Genomic DNA, 19,169 nt, shown 5'->3' with positions numbered 1-19,169 from the left:
CAAGGTCACACAGCGGACGTGTGGCAGAGGCAGGACTCGAACCCGTGACCTCTGATTCCAAAGCCCGGGCTCTTTGCACCGAGCCAAGAGCCGACGGCTGCAGAAGCGAAAATCCCGGGGCGGAGCCCGAGAGAAAAGGCCGCTGCTCTTTGTCGCCCTCTTCCGGCCCGGCCTGCGAAGTGGACCGCGGGGGAGGGGAGGGGAGGGGAGGGGGAGGGGGAGGGGAGGGAGGCCCCTTGTCTGTCCGGGCCCGGAGCGTCCCGGCCTGGGGTCCGGGCGGCCGGGGGCGGGGCGGGACCCAAGGCGGGCCGAGCCGAGCCGAGCCATGGAGGCGTCGGCGTCTGCGTCGGTGCTGGAGGCGTCCCTGCAGGTGTCCGAGGCCCTGGAGAGCATCGTGAGCCGCTGCTTGGGGCCCCCGGGCCGCCAGGTGCTGTGTGTGCAGCCCGCCGGACAGGCGCTTGGCAGTCGCGACGGGGCCTACATCCTCCAGGCGCTGCGCCTGGACCATCCCCTAGCCAGGTACCGGCCCGGCCCCGACCCCCCCCTTCCCTCCCCCTCCCTTCCTCTCTCCCCTCCCCTCCCCTCTCTCCTCTTCCCTCCCCTCCCCTCCCCTCTCCTCTCCTCTCTCCCCTCCCCTCCCCTCCCCTCTCCTCTCCTCTCTCCCCTCCCCTCCCCTCCCTCCCCTCCCTCCCCTCCCCTCCCTCCCCTCCCTCCCCTCCCCTCTCTCCCCTCCCCTCCCCTCCCTCCCCTCCCCTCTCTTCCCTTCCCTCCCCTCTCCTCCCCTCCCCTCCCCTCTCTCCCCTCCCCTCCCCTCCCCTCTCTTCCCTCCCCTCCCCTCCCCTCTCTCCCCTCCCCTCCCCTCCCCTCTCTCCCCTCCCCTCCCCTCCCCTCTCTTCCCTCCCCTCCCCTCCCTCCCCTCTCTTCCCTCCCCTCCCCTCTCTTCCCTTCCCTCCCTTCCCTCCCCTCTTTTCCCTCCCCTCCCCTCTCCTCCCCTCCCCTCCCCTCCCCTGTCTTCCCTCCCCTCCCCTGTCTTCCCTCCCCTCCTCTCTCCTCTCCTCCCCTCTCCTCCCCGCCCCTCCCGCGGCCCCGCCCCCCGCACCCTCTCCTCGTCCTCCCCCTCTCCATCCCCCCCGCCTTACCTCCTTCCCTTCCCCACAGCACCTGTATAGACGTTTGTACGTATTTATTACTCTATTTTACTTGTTCGTATTTATTCTATTTTATTCTGTTAATATGTTTTGTTTCGTGGTCTGTCTCCCCCTTCTAGACTGTGAGCCCACTGTTGGGTAGGGACCGTCTCTAGATGTTGCCAACTTGTACTTCCCAAGCGCTTAGTCCAGTGCCCTGCACACAGTAAGCGCTCAATAAATACGATTGACTGAATGAATGAATGAATTACTCTATTTAACTTGTTCATATTTATTTTATTCTGTTAATATGTTTTGTTTCATGGTCTGTCTCCCCCTTCTAGACTGTGAGCCCACTGTTGGGTAGGGACCATCTCTATATGTTGCCAACTTGTACTTCCCAAGCGCTTAGTACAGTGGTCTGCACACAGTAAGCTCTCAATAAATACAATTGACTGAATGAATGAATTGCTCTATTTTACTTGCTCATATTTATTCTATTTATTTTATTTTATTAATATGTTTTGTTTTGTTGTCTGTCTCCCCCTTCTAGACTGTGAGCCCACTGTTGGGTAGGGGCCGTCTCTAGATGTTGCCAACTTGTACTTCCCAAGCACTTAGTACAGTACAGTACACAATAAGTGCTCAATAAATACAATTGAGTGAATGAATGAATGACGGGAACAGGCCTCCCTCCACAGCTGGGCTCAGTGCAGAGAGCCCAGGCTTGGGAGTCAGAGGACGTGGGTCCTAATCCCACCCGGGCATGTCGCTTCAACCAATCAATCAATCAATCATATTTATTGAGTGCTTACTTTGTGCAGAGCACTGTACTAAGCGCTTGGGAAGTACCAATTGGCAACATATAGAGACAGTCCCTACCCAACAGTGGGCTCACGGTCTGACCCTCAGTGACCTCATCTGTCAAATGGGGATTCAACTGTGAGCCCCACAGGGGGCGACCCGTTTGCCCTGTATCCGTCCCAGCGCTTAGAACAGTGCTGGGCACGTAATAAGCGCTTAACAACTACCATCATTTATTTGTATTCTTTACGTCTGTGTTTGACGCAGGATGGTTGTGTCGTGCGTGGCCGAGCATCGGAAGGCGACCGGGGACGGGGCCAAAACCTTCATCCTCCTCCTGTGCGGTCTGCTCCGAGGCCTGCGGGCAGCCGCCGGGCACGTGGGCACCGGCCCGCAGAGCCGGGAAAGAGGGTGGAGCCCCGGTTGCCGGTGGAAACGGATTTCCCAAACCCTCCGGGCATTCCAAGCACACGTACTGGACCGCATCGTGGCCCAACACCTCACTCGACACTTTCTGACCCTTTTTTCCTTTCACCCGACAGAGGCGGAGTCGTGTAGAGCCGCCGTGGAGTCTCTGTTGCGAGCATATTTTTGCGGAAGGGTGGGGAGGAATAATCAGACGTTTATTTCCCAGCTTTGTTGTGACTTTTTTTACAAGTGCATGACCAGTGAAAGCGTGAAGGGTGACACGCTTAGGTTAATAGAAGAACATTTTGAGGAACTGCACAGTACCGTGGTTGGGCTTCCCGTGTCGAGCTCCAGGGTGATAGAAGGGGTGGTCCTTCACAGAGACTTTTCCGTGTACTGCCCAGGAGAGGGTGACACGCGAATGTCGATCGTAACGGACCCCATCCAGCCCCCTCTTTCTGTTTCTGGTTCGGAGTTGGTTGTAAATTCAGAAGCCCAGTGTACAGCTTCTCAAGTTTGGGCCACAGAGAGGACCAGAGTCATAATGAGACACTTAAAGAGTAAGAAGGTAAGATTGCTCTTGTCTAGTGTCAAGCAACAGGACTCGGTTCTTTATTACGCAAAACTGAATGGCATATCGGTGGTGGACTGTTTATCCCTGGAAGAAATTTCCCTTCTCCTTAGGGTGACGGGAATCTCCCCCCTTGTTCCGTCCTGCACCGATTTATTATGCGAGACTCCTGATGTTAACGCTGCCGTAGTGAAATTTTGTCAACCCCTTCTGCTTAGTTCCCAGAGGTGCGTTCATCTCGGGTTGCTTAGCCAGCCCTCCTTCACCCCACATCACGCGATCCTTTGTGGACCGGTGCAGGGTCTTACAGAGCAGCTCGTTTCTGCTTTTCACGGAGCGTTTAAAATGCTCCGACAGTCATTTAAGTCTCTTGGCTTGAGTTTTAAATGTGACGGGTCGGATGAAAACCCAAATGAAGGTCCAGAGACTCTGCCTCCTACTCAGTTTCCAGAAGAACGATTTGATTTAAAGCCAGCTGCGTGTGAAAGAGGACAGGAAGATGCCTCAAAACCCAAGCAGGGCCTAGGATCTCTTGTAAAGGCTGGGGAATTAGAATGCGGTGTTTCAAATCCAGTTGTAACAGATGAACACAGAGATGAACACAGAACTCGGTGTGACCTTGAGTTCCAGGTGTGTAAGGATGCTATCGCACTTTGGGAAAATGGTGAACCCCTTATAAGTACCCAAAGAAATGGTAATAGTAATTCCCCTTCAGGAAATACCTGCAAAGGGATCGGTTCCAAACAGCCGAGAGACATTAAACATTCTTGCAAAATGAGCAGTCTGTCAATTGGACTTACCCCTAGAGAGATGTGTAACAATGCAGGGCAGACTTATTCTTCCTCATCTATACAGGCAGGCTCTGTTCTGCCCGTGGGCGGCGACTTTGAAATTTTATTACATTATTATTTACTTAATTATTCCAGACAGTGTCGACAATCAGAGGTAACTATGGTTTGTTCGTTGATTGCCAACGCACTCCTTACGATTCCCCAGAATCTCAATAAGACCAAGAAAAGGTTTCTGCAGATTCATCACATCAGAACTCAGCAGGCTCTCCTAGCAGAGTCACGGAGGCCAGCACTTGAAACGGGCTTGGAATCAGTTGCCTGCAAATACCAGTTACTCTCCTCAGTTCTTCACTGTTTTACAAAGCTGCTAGCCATTGACTTAGTGATCAGCATTAAGAGGCAACCTCAAATGATTAGGGATGAAGATTCAGATGATGAGCTCTAAAAGTTGGCATTTTATGAAGATGCAGATGATGAGCTCTAAAAGTTGGCATTTTCATTGAAACTGTCTCGCTAAATGTGATTCTCCAGTGCACTACAGAGTGTAACCCGTAAGTAGATCCTAACAAATTTATATGTAAAGACTCCAATAAAAGCATAAAATGTTGAATGTTATCAGTATCTCTAAGCGACCTATGTCCATGTACAAAGCACCTGTGAAAGCTATGAGTGAAGGTATGAAAAGGAGCCCAAGAAAGAGAATCATTCAAGTTGTAGCTAGTCTTTTTAAAAAATTCAGTTTTAGGCAAATATTTTTCCTATTTATACAAGTGAGATGCAGTTCTCGTTTTCCTAAAATTTGTCCCACTGACAGAATTCACTGCTGTGAATGTGGCAGGAATACCATATTTACTCACATACTTGCCCTCCTTTTGCATAACTTCATAGCATTAAAACAGGTGAGGTTATTGTGTGGACCATATAAAAATTAAGTCCAACAGTAAAGGGAGTGAAAGGACACTAGACTGCTTGAGTTCTACTAAACTCCCCCAAGTACAGCAGACACTGGGAATTCATTAAATTAAATCCCCTTTCCTGCCGTGTTGTCTATGTTCACACCCTTCCCTGGGGTGAAGGCACATCTCCTCCAAGAGGCCTTCCCTGACTAAACTCTCCTTTCCTCTTCTCCCTCTCCCTTCTGCATTGCCTGACTCGCTCCTTTTATTCATCCTCCCTCCCAGCCCCCACAGCTCTTGCGTACATAACTGTAATTTATTTTTTATACATATTATTTGTCTTCCCAACTAGACTGTATGCTCACTGTGGGCAGAGAAGGTGTATTCATTAATTCAATCGTATTGAGCGCTTACTGTGTGCAGAGCACTGTACTAAGTGCTTGGGAAGTACAAGTCGGCAACATATAAAGACAGACCCTACCCAACAATGGGCTCACAGTCTAGAAGGGGGAGATGGCCAACAAAACAAAACATGTAGACAGGTGTCAAAACCATCAGAATAAATAGAATGATAGCTATATGCACATCATTAATAAAATAAATACAGTAGCAAATATTTACAAGTAAAATAAATAGAGTAATAAATCTTTACAAATATGTACAAGTGCTGTGGGGAAGGGAAGGGGGTAGGGCAAAGGGAGGAGAGGAGGAGAGGAGAAGGTTGAGAGGTGCTCAGTTTATTGTATTGTTCTTTCCCAAGTATTTAGTACAGTGGTCTGTGCAAAGTAAGCACTCAGTAAATATGATTGACTGTGTGGCAGTTTTAATGAATCAGTTTTCACCTCACACCTGTTTTGATGACTCTGCTCTTCCCTGCTACCAAAATGTCTTGACTTTGAAAAAGCAAAACAGTGACAGCAATACCCAAACTTCCCTCCACAACAAGCAAAGACTCCTTACTAAAGGCTTTAAGCTCATCCACCCAGCTCACTGCACCTTACGTATCTGCTCTCCTCAACTGCTATTCCTCTGTGGGCCATCTTGGCCCCTCCCAGTCTCACCTCCTGGCTCTTTTCCACTCTCAACTTTTCATTCTCTCTGATCTCCCATCCTCATGTCTCTCCCCACTTCAATCCATACTTCATGCTGCTGCCCAGATTGTCTTTGTCCAGAAACACTCTGGGCATGTTACTCCCCTCCTCAAAAATCTCCAGTGGCTACCAATCAATGTGTGCATCAGGCAGAAACTCCTCACCCTGGCCTTCAAGGCTGTCCATCCCCTCGCCCCCTCCTACCTCACCTCCCTTCTCTCCTTCTGCAGCCCAGCCCGCACCCTCCGCTCCTCTGCAACTAATCTCCTCACTGTACCTCGTTGTTGCCTGTCCCGCCATCGACCCCCGGCCCACGTCATCCCCCAGGCCTGGAATGCCCTCCCTCCGCCCATCCGCCAAGCTAGCTCTCGTCCTCCCTTCAAGGCCCTACTGAGAGCTCACCTCCTCCAGGAGGCCTTCCCAGACTGAGCCCCTGCCTTCCTCTCCCCCTCGTCCCCCTCTCCATCACCCCCATCTTACCTCCTTCCCTTCCCCACAGCACCTGTATATATGTATATGTGTTTGTACATATTTATTACTCTACTTATTTATTTTACTTGTACATATCTATTCTATTTATTTTATTTTGTTAGTATGTTTGGTTTTGTTCTCTGTCTCCCCCTTTTAGACTGTGAGCCCACTGTTGGGTAGGGACTGTCTCTATATGTTGCCATCTTGTACTTCCCAAGCGCTTAGTACAGTGCTCTGCACACAGTAAGCGCTCAATAAATACAATTGATTGATTGATTGATTGATTGATCCTGTGAGAGAGTGAAATGATTTCTTAGTCATTCCGGACTGACTTTAAACTCCTTAGAGGCAGGGACTATATGAGGTAGGGCAGTTGCACATCCATAGATGTATCCAAGTGAAGCAGACTAAAAGGAATGAGTGTGTCCAGATAATAAACATAAATGCCTTCCGGTCACTGCTTTGCTGTGTCTGGGCAGCCAGCCCTCTCTTTTTGGTTTCCTTTATCCCACAGATTGTGGTCTACCAGAATCCACATTACAAAGGACCGCTATGATAATCAATTACTGTATCAGCCTCCGTGCTTGACCTCCCTGCCTCCTCTCTTTCCCCACCCAGTCCATGCTTCACTCTGCTGTCCAGATCATTCTTCTACAAAAACACTCAGTCCATGTTTCCCCACTCCTCAAGAGCCTTCAGTAGTTGCCCATCCACCTCTGCATCAAACGGAAACTCCTTACCATCGACTTTAAAGCACGCAGTCCCCTTGCCCCCTCCTACCTCATCTCGATTCTCTCCTACTTCAATCAGGCCCGCACACTTCACTCCTATAATGTCAACCTACTCACTCTACCTTGATCTCGTCAATCTCGCCACTGACCTCTCATCAACATCCTACCTCCAGCTTGGAATGCCTTCCCTCTTCATATCCGACAGACAGTTACTCTCCCCACTTTCAAAGCCTTACTGAAGACACATCTCCAAGAGACCTTCCCTAAGCCCTTATTTCCTTTTCTCCCTGACTCGCTCCCTTTATTCACCCCCACCCAGCTCCACAGCACTTATGTACTGTACATATCTGTAATTTATCTATGTGTCTGTCTCCCCATCTAGATTATTAGCTTGTTGTGGGCAGGGAATGTGTCTGTTACGTTGTACTCCCCCAAGTGCTTAGTAGTCTCTAGTAGTCTTCTAGACTGTGAGCCTGTAGTTGGGTAGGGACCATCTCTATATGTTGCCAACTTGTACTTCCCAAGCGCTTAGTACAGTGCTCTGCACACAGTAAGCGCTCAATAAATATGATTGAATTAATAGTAATAATAATGGCATTTATTAAGCGCTTACTATGTGCAAAACACTGTTCTAAGCACTGGGGAGGATACAAGTTGATCAGGTTGTCCCACGAGGGGCTCACAGGTTTAATCCCCGTTTTACAGATGTGGTAACTGAGGCACAGAGAAGTTAAGTGACTTGCCCAGAGCAGCGGAGCAGGGATTTGAACCCATGACCTCTGACTCCAAAGCCCGTGCTCTTTCCACTAAGCCACTCTGCTTCTCTTAGTACAGTGCTTTGCACACGGTAAGCACTCAATAAATATGATTGATATTCCAATCCCCCGGAGCCCGACTAATTACACTACAAATAATGGGATACACTACAAATAATGGGATCAGCAGCAAAAATGCTGCCTACAGCTGTGTACAAACAGACGTGGCGGACAGGAGAAAAGCTCCACCAAATCCCCTCCTTGCAGAAGTTTATCTTTCAGTCAGTCATATTTACTGAGCACTTTTTGTGTGCAGAGCACTGTACTAAGTGCTTGGGAGAGCACAATATAACAATAAACGGGCACATTCCCTGCCCACAACAAGCTATCAGTCTAGAGGGGAGACAGTAATATAAGTAAAAAATATATTATAGATATGTACATAAGTGTTGTGGAGCTGGGAGGGGAGATGAATAAAGGGAGCAAGTCAGGGAGATGTGGATGGGAATGGGAGAAGAGGAAAGGAGGGCTTAATCAGGGAAGGCCTCTTGGAGGAGATGTGCCTTCAATAAGGCTCTGAAGTCGGGGAGAGTAAATATCTGCCAGATTTGAGGAGGGAGGGAGTTCCAGGCCAGGGGCAGGATGTTGGGAAGGGGACGGCAGTGAGATAGATGAGATCGAGGTACAGTGAGAAGGTTGACATTAGAGGAGTGAAGTGTGTGAGCTGGGTTGTAAGTAGGAGAGTAGCGACATGAGGTAGGACGGGGCAAGGTGATTGAATGCTTTAAAGCCAATAGTGAGGAGTTTTTGTTTGATGCGGAGGAGGATGGGCAACCACTGGAGTTTCTTGAGGAGTGGGGAAACGTGGCCTGAATATTTTCTACCCACCTGTCCCCGGACCTGGGTATTAGAAATCCTTCCAATGCTTCCATCTTGTGGGTAGCAATACCTGCGACCACACATTGGACTGTATGGTCCAGGGTGGTATCTGAGACCCCATCACCAACAATATTTATATGCCCTACTGTGGAAATGGGACAAAAGCTGACAGTAGGACCTATTTTACTTGGGGAGATCAGGCCTGTTGGCAATTGCCAGGAAATTGTCAGGCAATCATTACTTAGGATATGTCAACCCACCGTTCGCCACCTCTTCACACTCCCCTCAGAAAGATTAAGGAGTCATCAGGAAATATCGGAAACTGAGAGATTCTTTTCTGACTCCCTCCTCTGGGGTTGCCTGCACTGTTAAAAAAAAAAGTCAGACTTTTAGAAGACATAGAGAAGTCACAAATTCCACGGCAGAAGCCATCAGAGGACTGAATGTGGAGCTTATAGCCATCTGAGCCACAGTTCTACAGAACCATATGGCTCTAGACTGTCGTGGCTAGTTAAGGGACAGTGTGCAAACTCATAGGGAAAGAATGTGGTACCTTCCCCCAGATTATGGAGGTAATTCTCCTGAGGTCTTATCCACCAGTCATGTGGCTGTACAGAATCTCCATGACACCAACCACCATAGTCTCGGAGACTGGTTCATTGGATTATTTGGAAATGTGGGAAGCTCACTTTTCCGTGGCTAACTGATGGTAGTAATACTCGTTGTGCTTTGCGTAGCCTACCTGTTTTCTCAGTGATGTTTCATTTGCACAGCCAGTGAATTGAAACATAAGCAAACTACGAGGACGCTTAAGCTGGCCAATAGCAAGGAGCATGAGGAGCAAAAGAGATTGGATAGGGAAGTTCAGGTATGATGGGGATCAGACGATAAAGCTTCCAATCCCTGACATCAAAAATCCCCTCTGCTGCCAATTACCCAAGCCTCAAAGTCTGACAGCAAAAAACAACAGCCAGACAGGTGAAGGCTACAGGGAGCAGCATGAGTCCTAGAGACATGACTCCTTAACTCCACCTTTTTTTGTTGTGCAAAAATCACAAAAGGGGAGGAAGGAGAAGCACTGTGGTCAGGGTCTTACACATGCCCCCTTCTCTTCTGACCATCCTCTTAGTCCTGTTTTTCCTCTAGGTCTGCTGGATTGTCACAGAACAGGTGAGCACATTGCCTATATTCTTCCTCTTTGTTCATGCATCCTCCTCTCTTAGCAAGATTAGGGTATTTGTTCACCTGGAGAACAAAGCAAGGCCAGTACATTGTCCCAAGTGGAAATTTATTGCTGCCTATCTTAAAGTATCCCTCTTAGGGTCGCACTTGGAGACTTTTCAGTACTCCACCAGTCTCGACTATGGGAGGGAGAGTAAAGCAGAGGCCTACCCATTCCATTCCTAGCTAAGGCAGTGGCTAGCGAGTGGAAGGCAATCTGCTACAAGTCAAAACCTACTTGTGCTGGGCAGCAGCGGCGTGGGCAAGAGTCAAGGGTGGATACTTAAGTTTTTCACATGGAAGGAGGCAATGGTAAGCCACTTCCGTATTTTTACAAAGAAAACTCTATAGATAAACCAACAGAATGATTGCAGATGGAGTTGGGTCATTCTGGGAGAGATGTGTCCATGGCGTCACTGTGGGTCGGACACGACTCGACAGCAAAAGACAAGTCAATTCTTAAGTATCATGTATTGTGCTCTCTGATCACATGTTGGAAACTGTATCGTGCAGAGTTGAGTGAATCTTGGCTAGCAGGGAAAACTCTGACTGTCAGCCTTTGATTCCTACTCGTGATAATAGAAATGTCTCTGACATACCCGCTTGAACACAACACAGTCTGTGACTTTTTTGGTTAAATAGGAACAGGAGGAGGATGCAGTAGCTGGAGGAGTTTGTGTTATTCAGAGATGATTATTTTAGTGTAGGTGAGACTTTGGAACACATTTGCAGGAAGAGGGGGTAAAAGCCATAGGAGAGTGAGAGGTTGAAGATAATGGCATAGAAATTGAGGAAGGTACAAAAATGTATTTTGAAATGAGAGGGGATGGGGTCAGACGCCCAGGTTGAGGAGGTAGATTTAAGAGGCTAATCGGAGACCTCTTCATGAGAGACACCCTGGATGGTGAGCAAGACATACTGAGTAGGTTGATTGAGAATATATGGAGAAGTTCACACCCGCCAGAATCTATTTTATCAAAAAACATGTTGGCTGTGAGATCCTTGCCTCTAAATATTGCAAGAACCCCCAGAAGACTATAGCAAGGCCTATATTCAGTGTGTAGAGGTCAATCCTCCCTCTTTTTTTTCAATTAAATTTAAATTTACAGTAATCGCCAAGCCAGGGCTTGGAATAAAACCTTTTCTCTTGTTGCTTGGTTTAGTTCTCATGCATAGTGCTTGGCACAATTTTCAATTATCTACCTTGGTGTCATGATCTTCCTGAAGCTGTGGCTCCAGAACACTCACCTCATTTGTAATTAAGCACAAAGGGATGATCTGTGGAGCATTTTTGTGGTTTCCCTCATCCAGGAGAAGCCCAAGGACTGCTGGAACGTGGGTATTTGGATGTCTGGATATTCTGGAATAGGATAAGGAGAGTTCAAGGAGTCTTCCCACAGTTACCCCTTTTTCTCACCCTGAAAGTATTGCTAACACCAACAATAATAATTGTGGTTGTTAAGCACTCCCTATGAGCCAAGCATTGAACTAAGCACTGGGGTAGAGACAGGATAATCAGGACAGTCACAGTCCTTGTCCCACTTGAATCATCCATTCAGTCAATCGTGTTTATTGAGCGCCTACTGTGTGCATTCCGGGCCTGGAATGCCCTCCCTCTGCCCAACCGCCAAGCTAGCTCTCTTCCTCCCTTCAAGGCCCTACTGAGAGCTCACCTCCTCCAGGAGGCCTTCCCAGACTGAGCCCCTTCCTTCCTCTCCCCCTCGTCCCACTCTCCATCCCCCCCATCTTACCTCCTTCCCTTCCCCACAGCACCTGTATATATGAATATATGTTTGTATATATTTATTACTCTATTTATTTATTTTACTTGTGCATATCTATTCTATTTATTTTATTTTGTTAGTATGTTTGGTTTTGTTCTCTGTCTCCCCCTTCTAGACTGTGAGCCCACTGTTGGGTAGGGGCTGTCTCTATATGTTGCCAACTTGTACTTCCCAAGTACTTAGTACAGTGCTCTGCACACAGTAGGCACTCAATAAATACGATTGATTGATTGCAGAACACTGTACTAAGCACTTGGAAAGTACAATTCAGGAATAAAGAGAGACAATCCCTGCCCACACTGGGCTTACAGTCTAGAAGCGGGGAGAGAGGACATACTTCCTTTTTAGTAAAGGACACAGATGAACAGGTACTGTAAATAACATACCGTCACCCGTCGTCCGGGGAGGAGTTCATTCAGTAATCGGTGCGGCGAGAGAGAGAGAGGGACCAGGGATGGAAAGCCTGAGTTTTATATAAAATGTATTCCATGCGGCAAATTGAATTATTTAGTTGTTTAGGCGCAATGGATTGAGCTTCCCTTTCGGGAGGAATGTAATCAATTAGCAATATCCGGGCTTCCCTAACGGGAGGAACACAATCATACATTAATCGCATGTGGGCGAGGCGGCTAGCACTCAGTCATGTGCACTTCCCAGTGGGGACGAATCCACTTACTTTCCCACATGGGACGAATCCATTCCATTACCCGTGCACGTGGTGGGTGGTTAGCTCTCACCATGTTCTCTCCCTACATGGGAGGAATCCACTTATGAACCCCATCCGCAGCGGGACACCTGGGTCCCACCCACGAGACACTCACCCGTCCCGTGGCCCTTGCCTCAGTGTGTTGGTTCTGGTTGCAGAGCGGGCACCTGGCCTTCTGGGCAGAGAAGGACACGTGGACCGCTGCTGCTGCTGCTTCAGGGACTGCTCCTCCTCCTGCTGCATGTCTTGGTGTTCTGCCCCAGAAGGTCAGAGTCAGAAACGACAGGTATTTATCACCTGTGCCCCTACGCCATTCCAGCTTCCGGCCTCAGTTTATCCAATCTCTGCCCTCCCCCCTCCTCCTTACCTAATTTGATCTGCACGGGGGCGAGGGATACCTTCTGTATTCCCTGTTTGGGCTGTCAGTCTAGCAGTTTTGGTTGTGGGGGTGATATCCCACCCCCACTTCCGAGTTCAGCTTGCTGGCTCAGGAGGTCACGAGATAACATTTGACCTTGAGATGGCCGGTACCCCAGGGTCACCTTGGGACATATGCCCGAGGTAAGACAGCAGGCAAGTGGAGGAACCCAGATTAAAACCCAGTTTCTCTGACATCCAGACCCCGGCACTTCCCACTAGGCCACACTGTTTCTCAATAGTCAGTCGGTTAATCGGATTTACTGAACGCTTACCATGTGCAGAGCACTGTACTAAATTCTTGGGGAAGTACAGTATAACAATATAATAGACACATTTCCTGCCCACAACGATCTTACATTCTTGGGGGGGGGGCAGATATTAATATAAATAAATAAAATTAGATATGTACAAAAGTGCTATGGGGCTGGGGGGGGATGGTTAAAGGAAGCAAGTCAGGGCGACACTGGAGGGAGTGGATCGGAGTACTGCATCAACCTCCTTTCTGATCTCCCATCCTCCTGTCTCTCCCTGCTTCAGTCTATTCTTCACTCTGCTGCCCAGATTATCTTTCTACAGAAACGCTCAGGGCATGTCACTCTCCTCCTCAAAAATCTCCAGTGGTTGCCTATCAACCTTCACATGAAGCAAAAACTCCTCACTATTGGCTTCAAAGCTCTCCATCACCTCACCCCCTCCTACCTCACCTCACTTCTCTCCTTCTACAGTCCAGCCCATGCACTCTGCTCCTCTGTTGCTAACCTCCTCACTGTGCCTCGTTCTCACCCATCCCACAGTCGACCCCTGGCCCACGTCCTACCTGTGGCCTGGACTGCCCTCCCTCCACACATCTGCCAAACTAGCTCCCTTCCTCCCTTCAAAGCCCTACTGAGAGCTCACCTCCTCCAGGAGGCCTTCCCAGACTGAGCCCCCCTTTTCCTCTCCTCCTCCTCCCCTCCCCATCGCCCCTACCCCCTTCCCCTTCCCACAGCACTTGTGTATATTTGTACATATTTATTACTCTATTTTATTCATGATGTGTATATAGCTATAATTCTATTTATTCTGATGGTATTGACACCTGTCTACTTGTTTGGTTTTGTTGTCTGTCTCCCCCTTCTAGACTGAGCCCGTTGTTGGGTAGGGACCATCTCTATATGTTGCCGATCTGTACTTCCCAAGCACTTAATACAGTGCTCTGCACACAGTAAGCATTCAATAAATATGATTGAATGAATGGATGGATGAAAAGGAAAGGAGACTTTGATAGCAGGGGGAGAGTAGTCTGTTGGATATGAAGAGGAAGGGCATTCCAGGCCAGAGGCAGAACATGCGTAAGAGGTCGCGGGCGAGATAGACAAGATCATGGTACAGTGAACAGTGAGAAGGTTAGCACCAGAGGAACAAAGTGTTCAGGCTTGATTGTAGTAGGAGAGTAGCGAGGTGAGGTAGAAGGGGGCAAGGTGATTGAGTGCTTTAAAGCCAATGGTGAGGAGTTTCTGTTTGGTGCCAAGGTGGATGGGCAACCACTGGAGGTTCTTGAGGAGTGGGGAAACATGGCCCGAACGCTTTTGCAGAAAAATTATCTGGGTAATAATAATAATAGCATTTGTTAAGTGCTTAGTATGTGCCAGGCATTGTACTAAGCTCTGGGGTGGTGTCACCTATCGTCTGGGACAGGTTCGTTCAGTAATCGGCGAAGGGAGAGAGAGAGAGAGAGAGAGAGAGAGAGAGAGAGAGAGAGAGAGAGAGAACGAGAACACACACACACACACACACACACACACACACACACACACACACGGGACGGAAAGCCTGAGTTTTATATAAAATTTATTCCACGAGGCGAATTGAATTACGTAGTTGTTTAGGTGCGATGGATTGAGCTTCCCTTTCGGGAGGAACGTAATCAGTTAGCAATATTCGAGCTTCCCTAACGGGAGGAACACAATCATACGTTAATCGTGCGTGCGTGAGGCAGCTAACTCTCACCCATGTGCACCTGCCACTCGGGATGAATCCACTTCCTTTCCCACAAGGGATGAATCCATTCCATTACCCGCGCACGTGGTGGGTGGCTAGCTAGCTCTCACCATGTGCTTTCCCTACATGGGAGGAATCCACTCAGGATCCTCATCCGCAGCGGGGCATCTGGGTCCCACCCACGAGACACTCACCCGTCCCGCGGCCCTTGCCTCAGTGTGTTGGTTCTGGTTGCAGAGCGGGCATCTGGCCTTCTGGGCAGAGAAAGACAAGTGGGCCACTGCCGCTACAGTCCCTCCTGCTGCTGTGTGTCTTGATGTTCTGGCCCCGAAGGTCAGAGGCCACAGGTATTTATCACCTGTGCTCCTAGGCCATTCCAGCTTCCGGCCTCAGTCTATCCAATCTCTGCCCTCCCCGCCTCCTCCATACCTAATTTGATTGGCACGGGGGCGAGGGACACCTTCTGTATTCCCGGCTTGGGCTGTCAATCTAGCAGATTTGGTCATGGGGGCAATATCCCACCCTCACTTCCGAGTTCCGCCTGCTGGCTCAGGTGGTCACGAGATAGCTTTTGACCTCGAGATGGCTGGTACCCCAGGGTCACTTTGGGACAGGTGGACACAAGCAAATCGTGTTGGACACAGTCCCTGTCCACGTAGGGCACACAGTCTCAATCCTCATTTTACAGATGAGGTAACTGAGGCACAGAGAAGTGAAATGACTTGCCCAAGGTTACACAGCACCATTCTCCTCAGGTTTTCTTCCCAGTGAAGTGGTGGTGGTGATGATCATAGCTTTGATGCTGGTGGACTCCGTGAATTTTGGTGATCTTGACTGGCCATTAATATTAAATGCAGGTGAAGTTACTTGAGTCTTCTAAATTATGCCTCAAATGCCAGTTACTACAATTCTTCTGTCTACACATTCAGCTTGATCTGTATCGTGATGTCATATTGTTGCTATAGCTTGACACTCTCTAAAGGAGGTACTAACCTACTAGATTCTTTACCTCTTGTCTTCCTTGACTCATTAACAATGAGGTAGGAAATGACTTGATACCCCACTAGACTGTAAGCTCTCCTGCTACACTATAAGATCCTTGAGAGCAGGGATTGTGTCTATTTATTCTATTGTACTCTCCCAAACACTCAGTACAGTGCTCAGCACATGTATTGATTGATGCACTGACCAACTAGCAAAATTCATGTAATTTAAATGTGTCACCAATGGAGGTCTCCAGTTGTATAATCAATCATTCAATCAATCAATCAGTGGTATGTATTGAGTATTTTCTATATGCAGAACACTGTACTAGGCACTTGGGAAAGTACAATACAGTAGAGTTGATAAACATGATCCCTGACCACAAATCTCAATGTTGGCCATGATTCTGGAAATCTGGTTCAACCAGGATTACTGGGATCTTCACAGAGCTCTACTGGCTGGAATTCCTGATTTCACATTTTTCTTGGATTGCTCTAAATGGAGTGGTCAATCTTAATCCTAATTTGGTGCAATTTCATGAAGAAAAAGCTTCTGAGACCAATGATTTCTTGGATGGGTTAGGAGGTGGGGAGGGGTGGAGTGATGGAGCTAGATGCTCAGGGAATTAACAACTGTTGGTATAAACAAAATTCAAAACATTTATAAAGTACTGCAACATGGGAGCGAAGAGACAGAGGAGGATTTGGGCCAGATTTGGTAGACGGTGGGCAGGAAAGCCCCTAAGAACAGTGGGAGGGAAGTGAGGTAGAGAGGAATTGACATTGTAATTTCTACTACCTAAAGGGCTGAGTAATCATGTTGGGTCAGGTTCAGTCATTCAGTCATATTTATTGAGCACTTACTGTCTGCAGAGCACTGTACTAAGCACTTGGAAGAGTACAATACAACAATAAACAGAGACATTCCCTGCCCACAAGGAGCTTACAGTATAGAGGGGGAGGGGGCATAAAGTATATGCTTGTATTACAACATAGAGCTAAACACTGTCAAATAGCTTTGTTATTGCTACAGCATAATAGCCAAAGATGCAATAATAGACAAGAAAATCAATTAGCTAATAAAGAATACCGGCAGATCTTTTGCAAGAATGTCAAGCAAATCATAACTGCTGTGAGGTTTTAGGTTCCAGACCAAAGTAAAGGTAATAATAATAATAATGTTGCTATTTGTTTAGCACTTACTATGTGCCAAGCACTGTTCTAAGCACTGGGGTAGATACAAGGTAATCAGGTTGTTCCACGTGGGGCTCACAGTCTTCATCCCCATTTTACAGATGAGGGAACTGAGGCCCAGAGAAGTTAAGTGACTTGCCCAGGGTCACACAGCAGAGAAGCAGCATGGTTCAGTTGAGAGAGCACGGGCTTGGGAGTCAGAGGTCATAGGTTCGAATCCTGGCTCTGCCAATTGTCAGCTGTGTGACTTTGGTCAAGTCACTTAACTTCTCTGTGCCTCAGTGACCTCATCTGTAAAATGGGGATTAAGACTGTGAACCCCACATGGGACAACCTGATCACCTTGTATCCTCCCCGTGCTTAGAACAGTTCTTTGCACATAATAAGCACTTAAATGCCATTATTATGTATTAAGTGGAGGAGCCAGGATTAGAACCCACGACCTCTGGCTCCCCAGCCCGTGCTCTTTCCACTGAGCCACGCTGCTTCTCTGAAGGTAGTGCCATCAAACTTTTTCAATGACTCTGAAAGATTTATTCCCCACAGGTGCCATATCCTTGAGCAGTTCCATCACTGTCTCTTTGGAGCTATTCTCCATGTAAAATGGCAAGACAGGATCACAAACCACAGAGTCACAGAGTGTGCATATTCAATTGCTGGGTATCAAAGCTTTATTCACCTCAACACAGCTTTGCTTGGGTGGAGTATGCGAGAACAGATTATAGTAGGATACCCAGACAAGTGCCAATCAGATTTTTCAGTGGACCTAGTGACTTTGTAGTGTTGGGTTGTGTTTGGTTTGCTAGATTAGGCACCAGGCTCAGTTTCAGGTATTTGGTCTTCTTGTATGTGTGTGTGGGTGGGGTGGAGGTGGGGGTGAAGAGGGGGCAGGCCCTGCTGCTAACTTGGGTAGAGGGTGGCTAGATGTTTTCACATTTTAAACCACTTTCACACCCTCTGAAGGCATACCTCAGGTGATTTCTTCTCCACTTCCTGCCTGAAGCTAGCCCTGCTAATATCTACTTTCTTAAAGTGGCCTGGTTTTCTCCTCACCACAGTGAACGAACTGGTTACCCTGCAAGTCCCGATGTGGCAGGCTGCGCCCAACCTTACCCTTCAAAGCAGTAGCAATGTGAGAGAAATCTGTTTGGAGGGCCGCTCCACAGCTAGTGGTAGATGATGGATATAAAATCAAGCCTCCTTCTTTGAGACTCTGCTAAGTCCAATTTTTCTAACTTGCGCACACCAAGATCATGGGCATGTTTGACCACCACAGCTTTCTCTCTTGTTACTATGAAGCATTTATTCTGTTACACACATTCAACAAGGACCACCGGGGAAGCAGTGTGGCTCAGTGGAAAAAGCCCGGGCTTCGGAGTCAGAGGTCATGGGTTCTAATCCCGGCTCTGCCGCTTGTCAGCTGTGTGACTTGGAGCAAGTCACTTAACTTCCCTGTGCCTCAGTTACCTCATCTGTAAAATGGGGATTAAGACTGTGAGCCCCACGTGGGACAACCTGATCACCTTGTATCCTCCCCAGCGCTTAGAACAGTGCCTTGCACATAATAAGCGCTTAACAAATGCCATCATTATTATTATTATTATTATTATTATTATTAGACAAGAGTCAAGGCTGGTATAAAAAGCTCATTACTGCCATCCTGTGGTTCAGAAGACTTTTTCGGAAATAACAATAGGCAGGCGCTTAAATAGAAATGAAATAGAGCAAAAAAAATGATGTGCATTTGCATATGAATAAATATAATTTTACAGGAGGTAAACAGAAGACTTGAAGTATGCCATCCCTGATTTACAATGGACATTTTAAAAATCACATATCTCATCTCTTGGAGGGTCAGAATTATGAGCAGATCTAAAAGAAATAGATTGTTTTAATTAATTCATACTTTATAAATAGATGTTCAGATTTGCAGCCATCTTTCCCAGTGCCTGGACCAGTATTCAGTACAAACTGATGATGGGCGTGCTTCAGCGAGAGATGAAAGATGCAGTCCAAAGCAGGCGGCTTCCTGTTATTTCATTCCCAAATACTTGAAAGTGGGAGAAGAAGAGCATAACTTAAGTATTTGTAAATTATCTTCTCCATCTGCCTGCGTCCACACCTCCATTTTATGCCTGGAGTGAAATTCTTCCTCCAGGGGTCCTGACCCAAACTCGCAAACTGCCCCCTCCAAGTTGCCTCGCTCAAGCTAAAGAGCTGCTGTGGAAGGCCCAGGGCAGAGATCTTCTTCTGCCTGGTTCTCTGGGACCCCCTGAATCGCATCAGTTCCAAGTTCTGTCTCCCTGTTACCCAGGGCCACCTCCCTCCTTGGAAAATAATTTACAGTTTGCAGAAAC

At 47.9% G+C, this 19,169-nt stretch overlaps 1 protein-coding gene and 1 non-coding gene across 2 annotated transcripts; both read left to right on the top strand.

The window, feature by feature from the left end:
* Positions 1 to 325: 325 nt before the first annotated feature.
* BBS10 (Bardet-Biedl syndrome 10) lies at positions 326 to 4,310 on the top strand. Its single transcript, XM_038756061.1, has 2 exons — positions 326 to 519; positions 2,199 to 4,310. Exons 1-2 carry the CDS (start codon positions 326 to 328, stop codon positions 4,144 to 4,146), a joined length of 2,142 nt encoding a protein of 713 aa, XP_038611989.1. The 3' UTR covers positions 4,147 to 4,310.
* Positions 4,311 to 9,835: 5,525 nt separating this feature from the next.
* On the top strand, positions 9,836 to 9,973 carry LOC119937328. The gene has a single exon (XR_005454004.1). It is a non-coding gene; the product is annotated as a small nucleolar RNA SNORA7 (small nucleolar RNA).
* Positions 9,974 to 19,169: the final 9,196 nt, after the last annotated feature.

This window comes from Tachyglossus aculeatus, chromosome 14 (assembly GCF_015852505.1).
Source record: "Tachyglossus aculeatus isolate mTacAcu1 chromosome 14, mTacAcu1.pri, whole genome shotgun sequence".
NCBI classification, from domain to species: domain Eukaryota; kingdom Metazoa; phylum Chordata; class Mammalia; order Monotremata; family Tachyglossidae; genus Tachyglossus; species Tachyglossus aculeatus.
Note: the sequence above shows the minus strand (reverse complement) of the source record. Positions and strands in the feature narration are given on the sequence as shown.

Bases quoted from the DNA above. Each gene is read 5' to 3' on its own strand.
- BBS10 (XM_038756061.1), top strand. From the start codon at position 326: ATGGAGGCGTCGGCGTCTGCGTCGGTGCTGGAGGCGTCCCTGCAGGTG. The intron at 520-2,198 runs GTACCGGCCCGG...TGTTTGACGCAG, and splicing joins CTGGACCATCCCCTAGCCAG to GATGGTTGTGTCGTGCGTGG.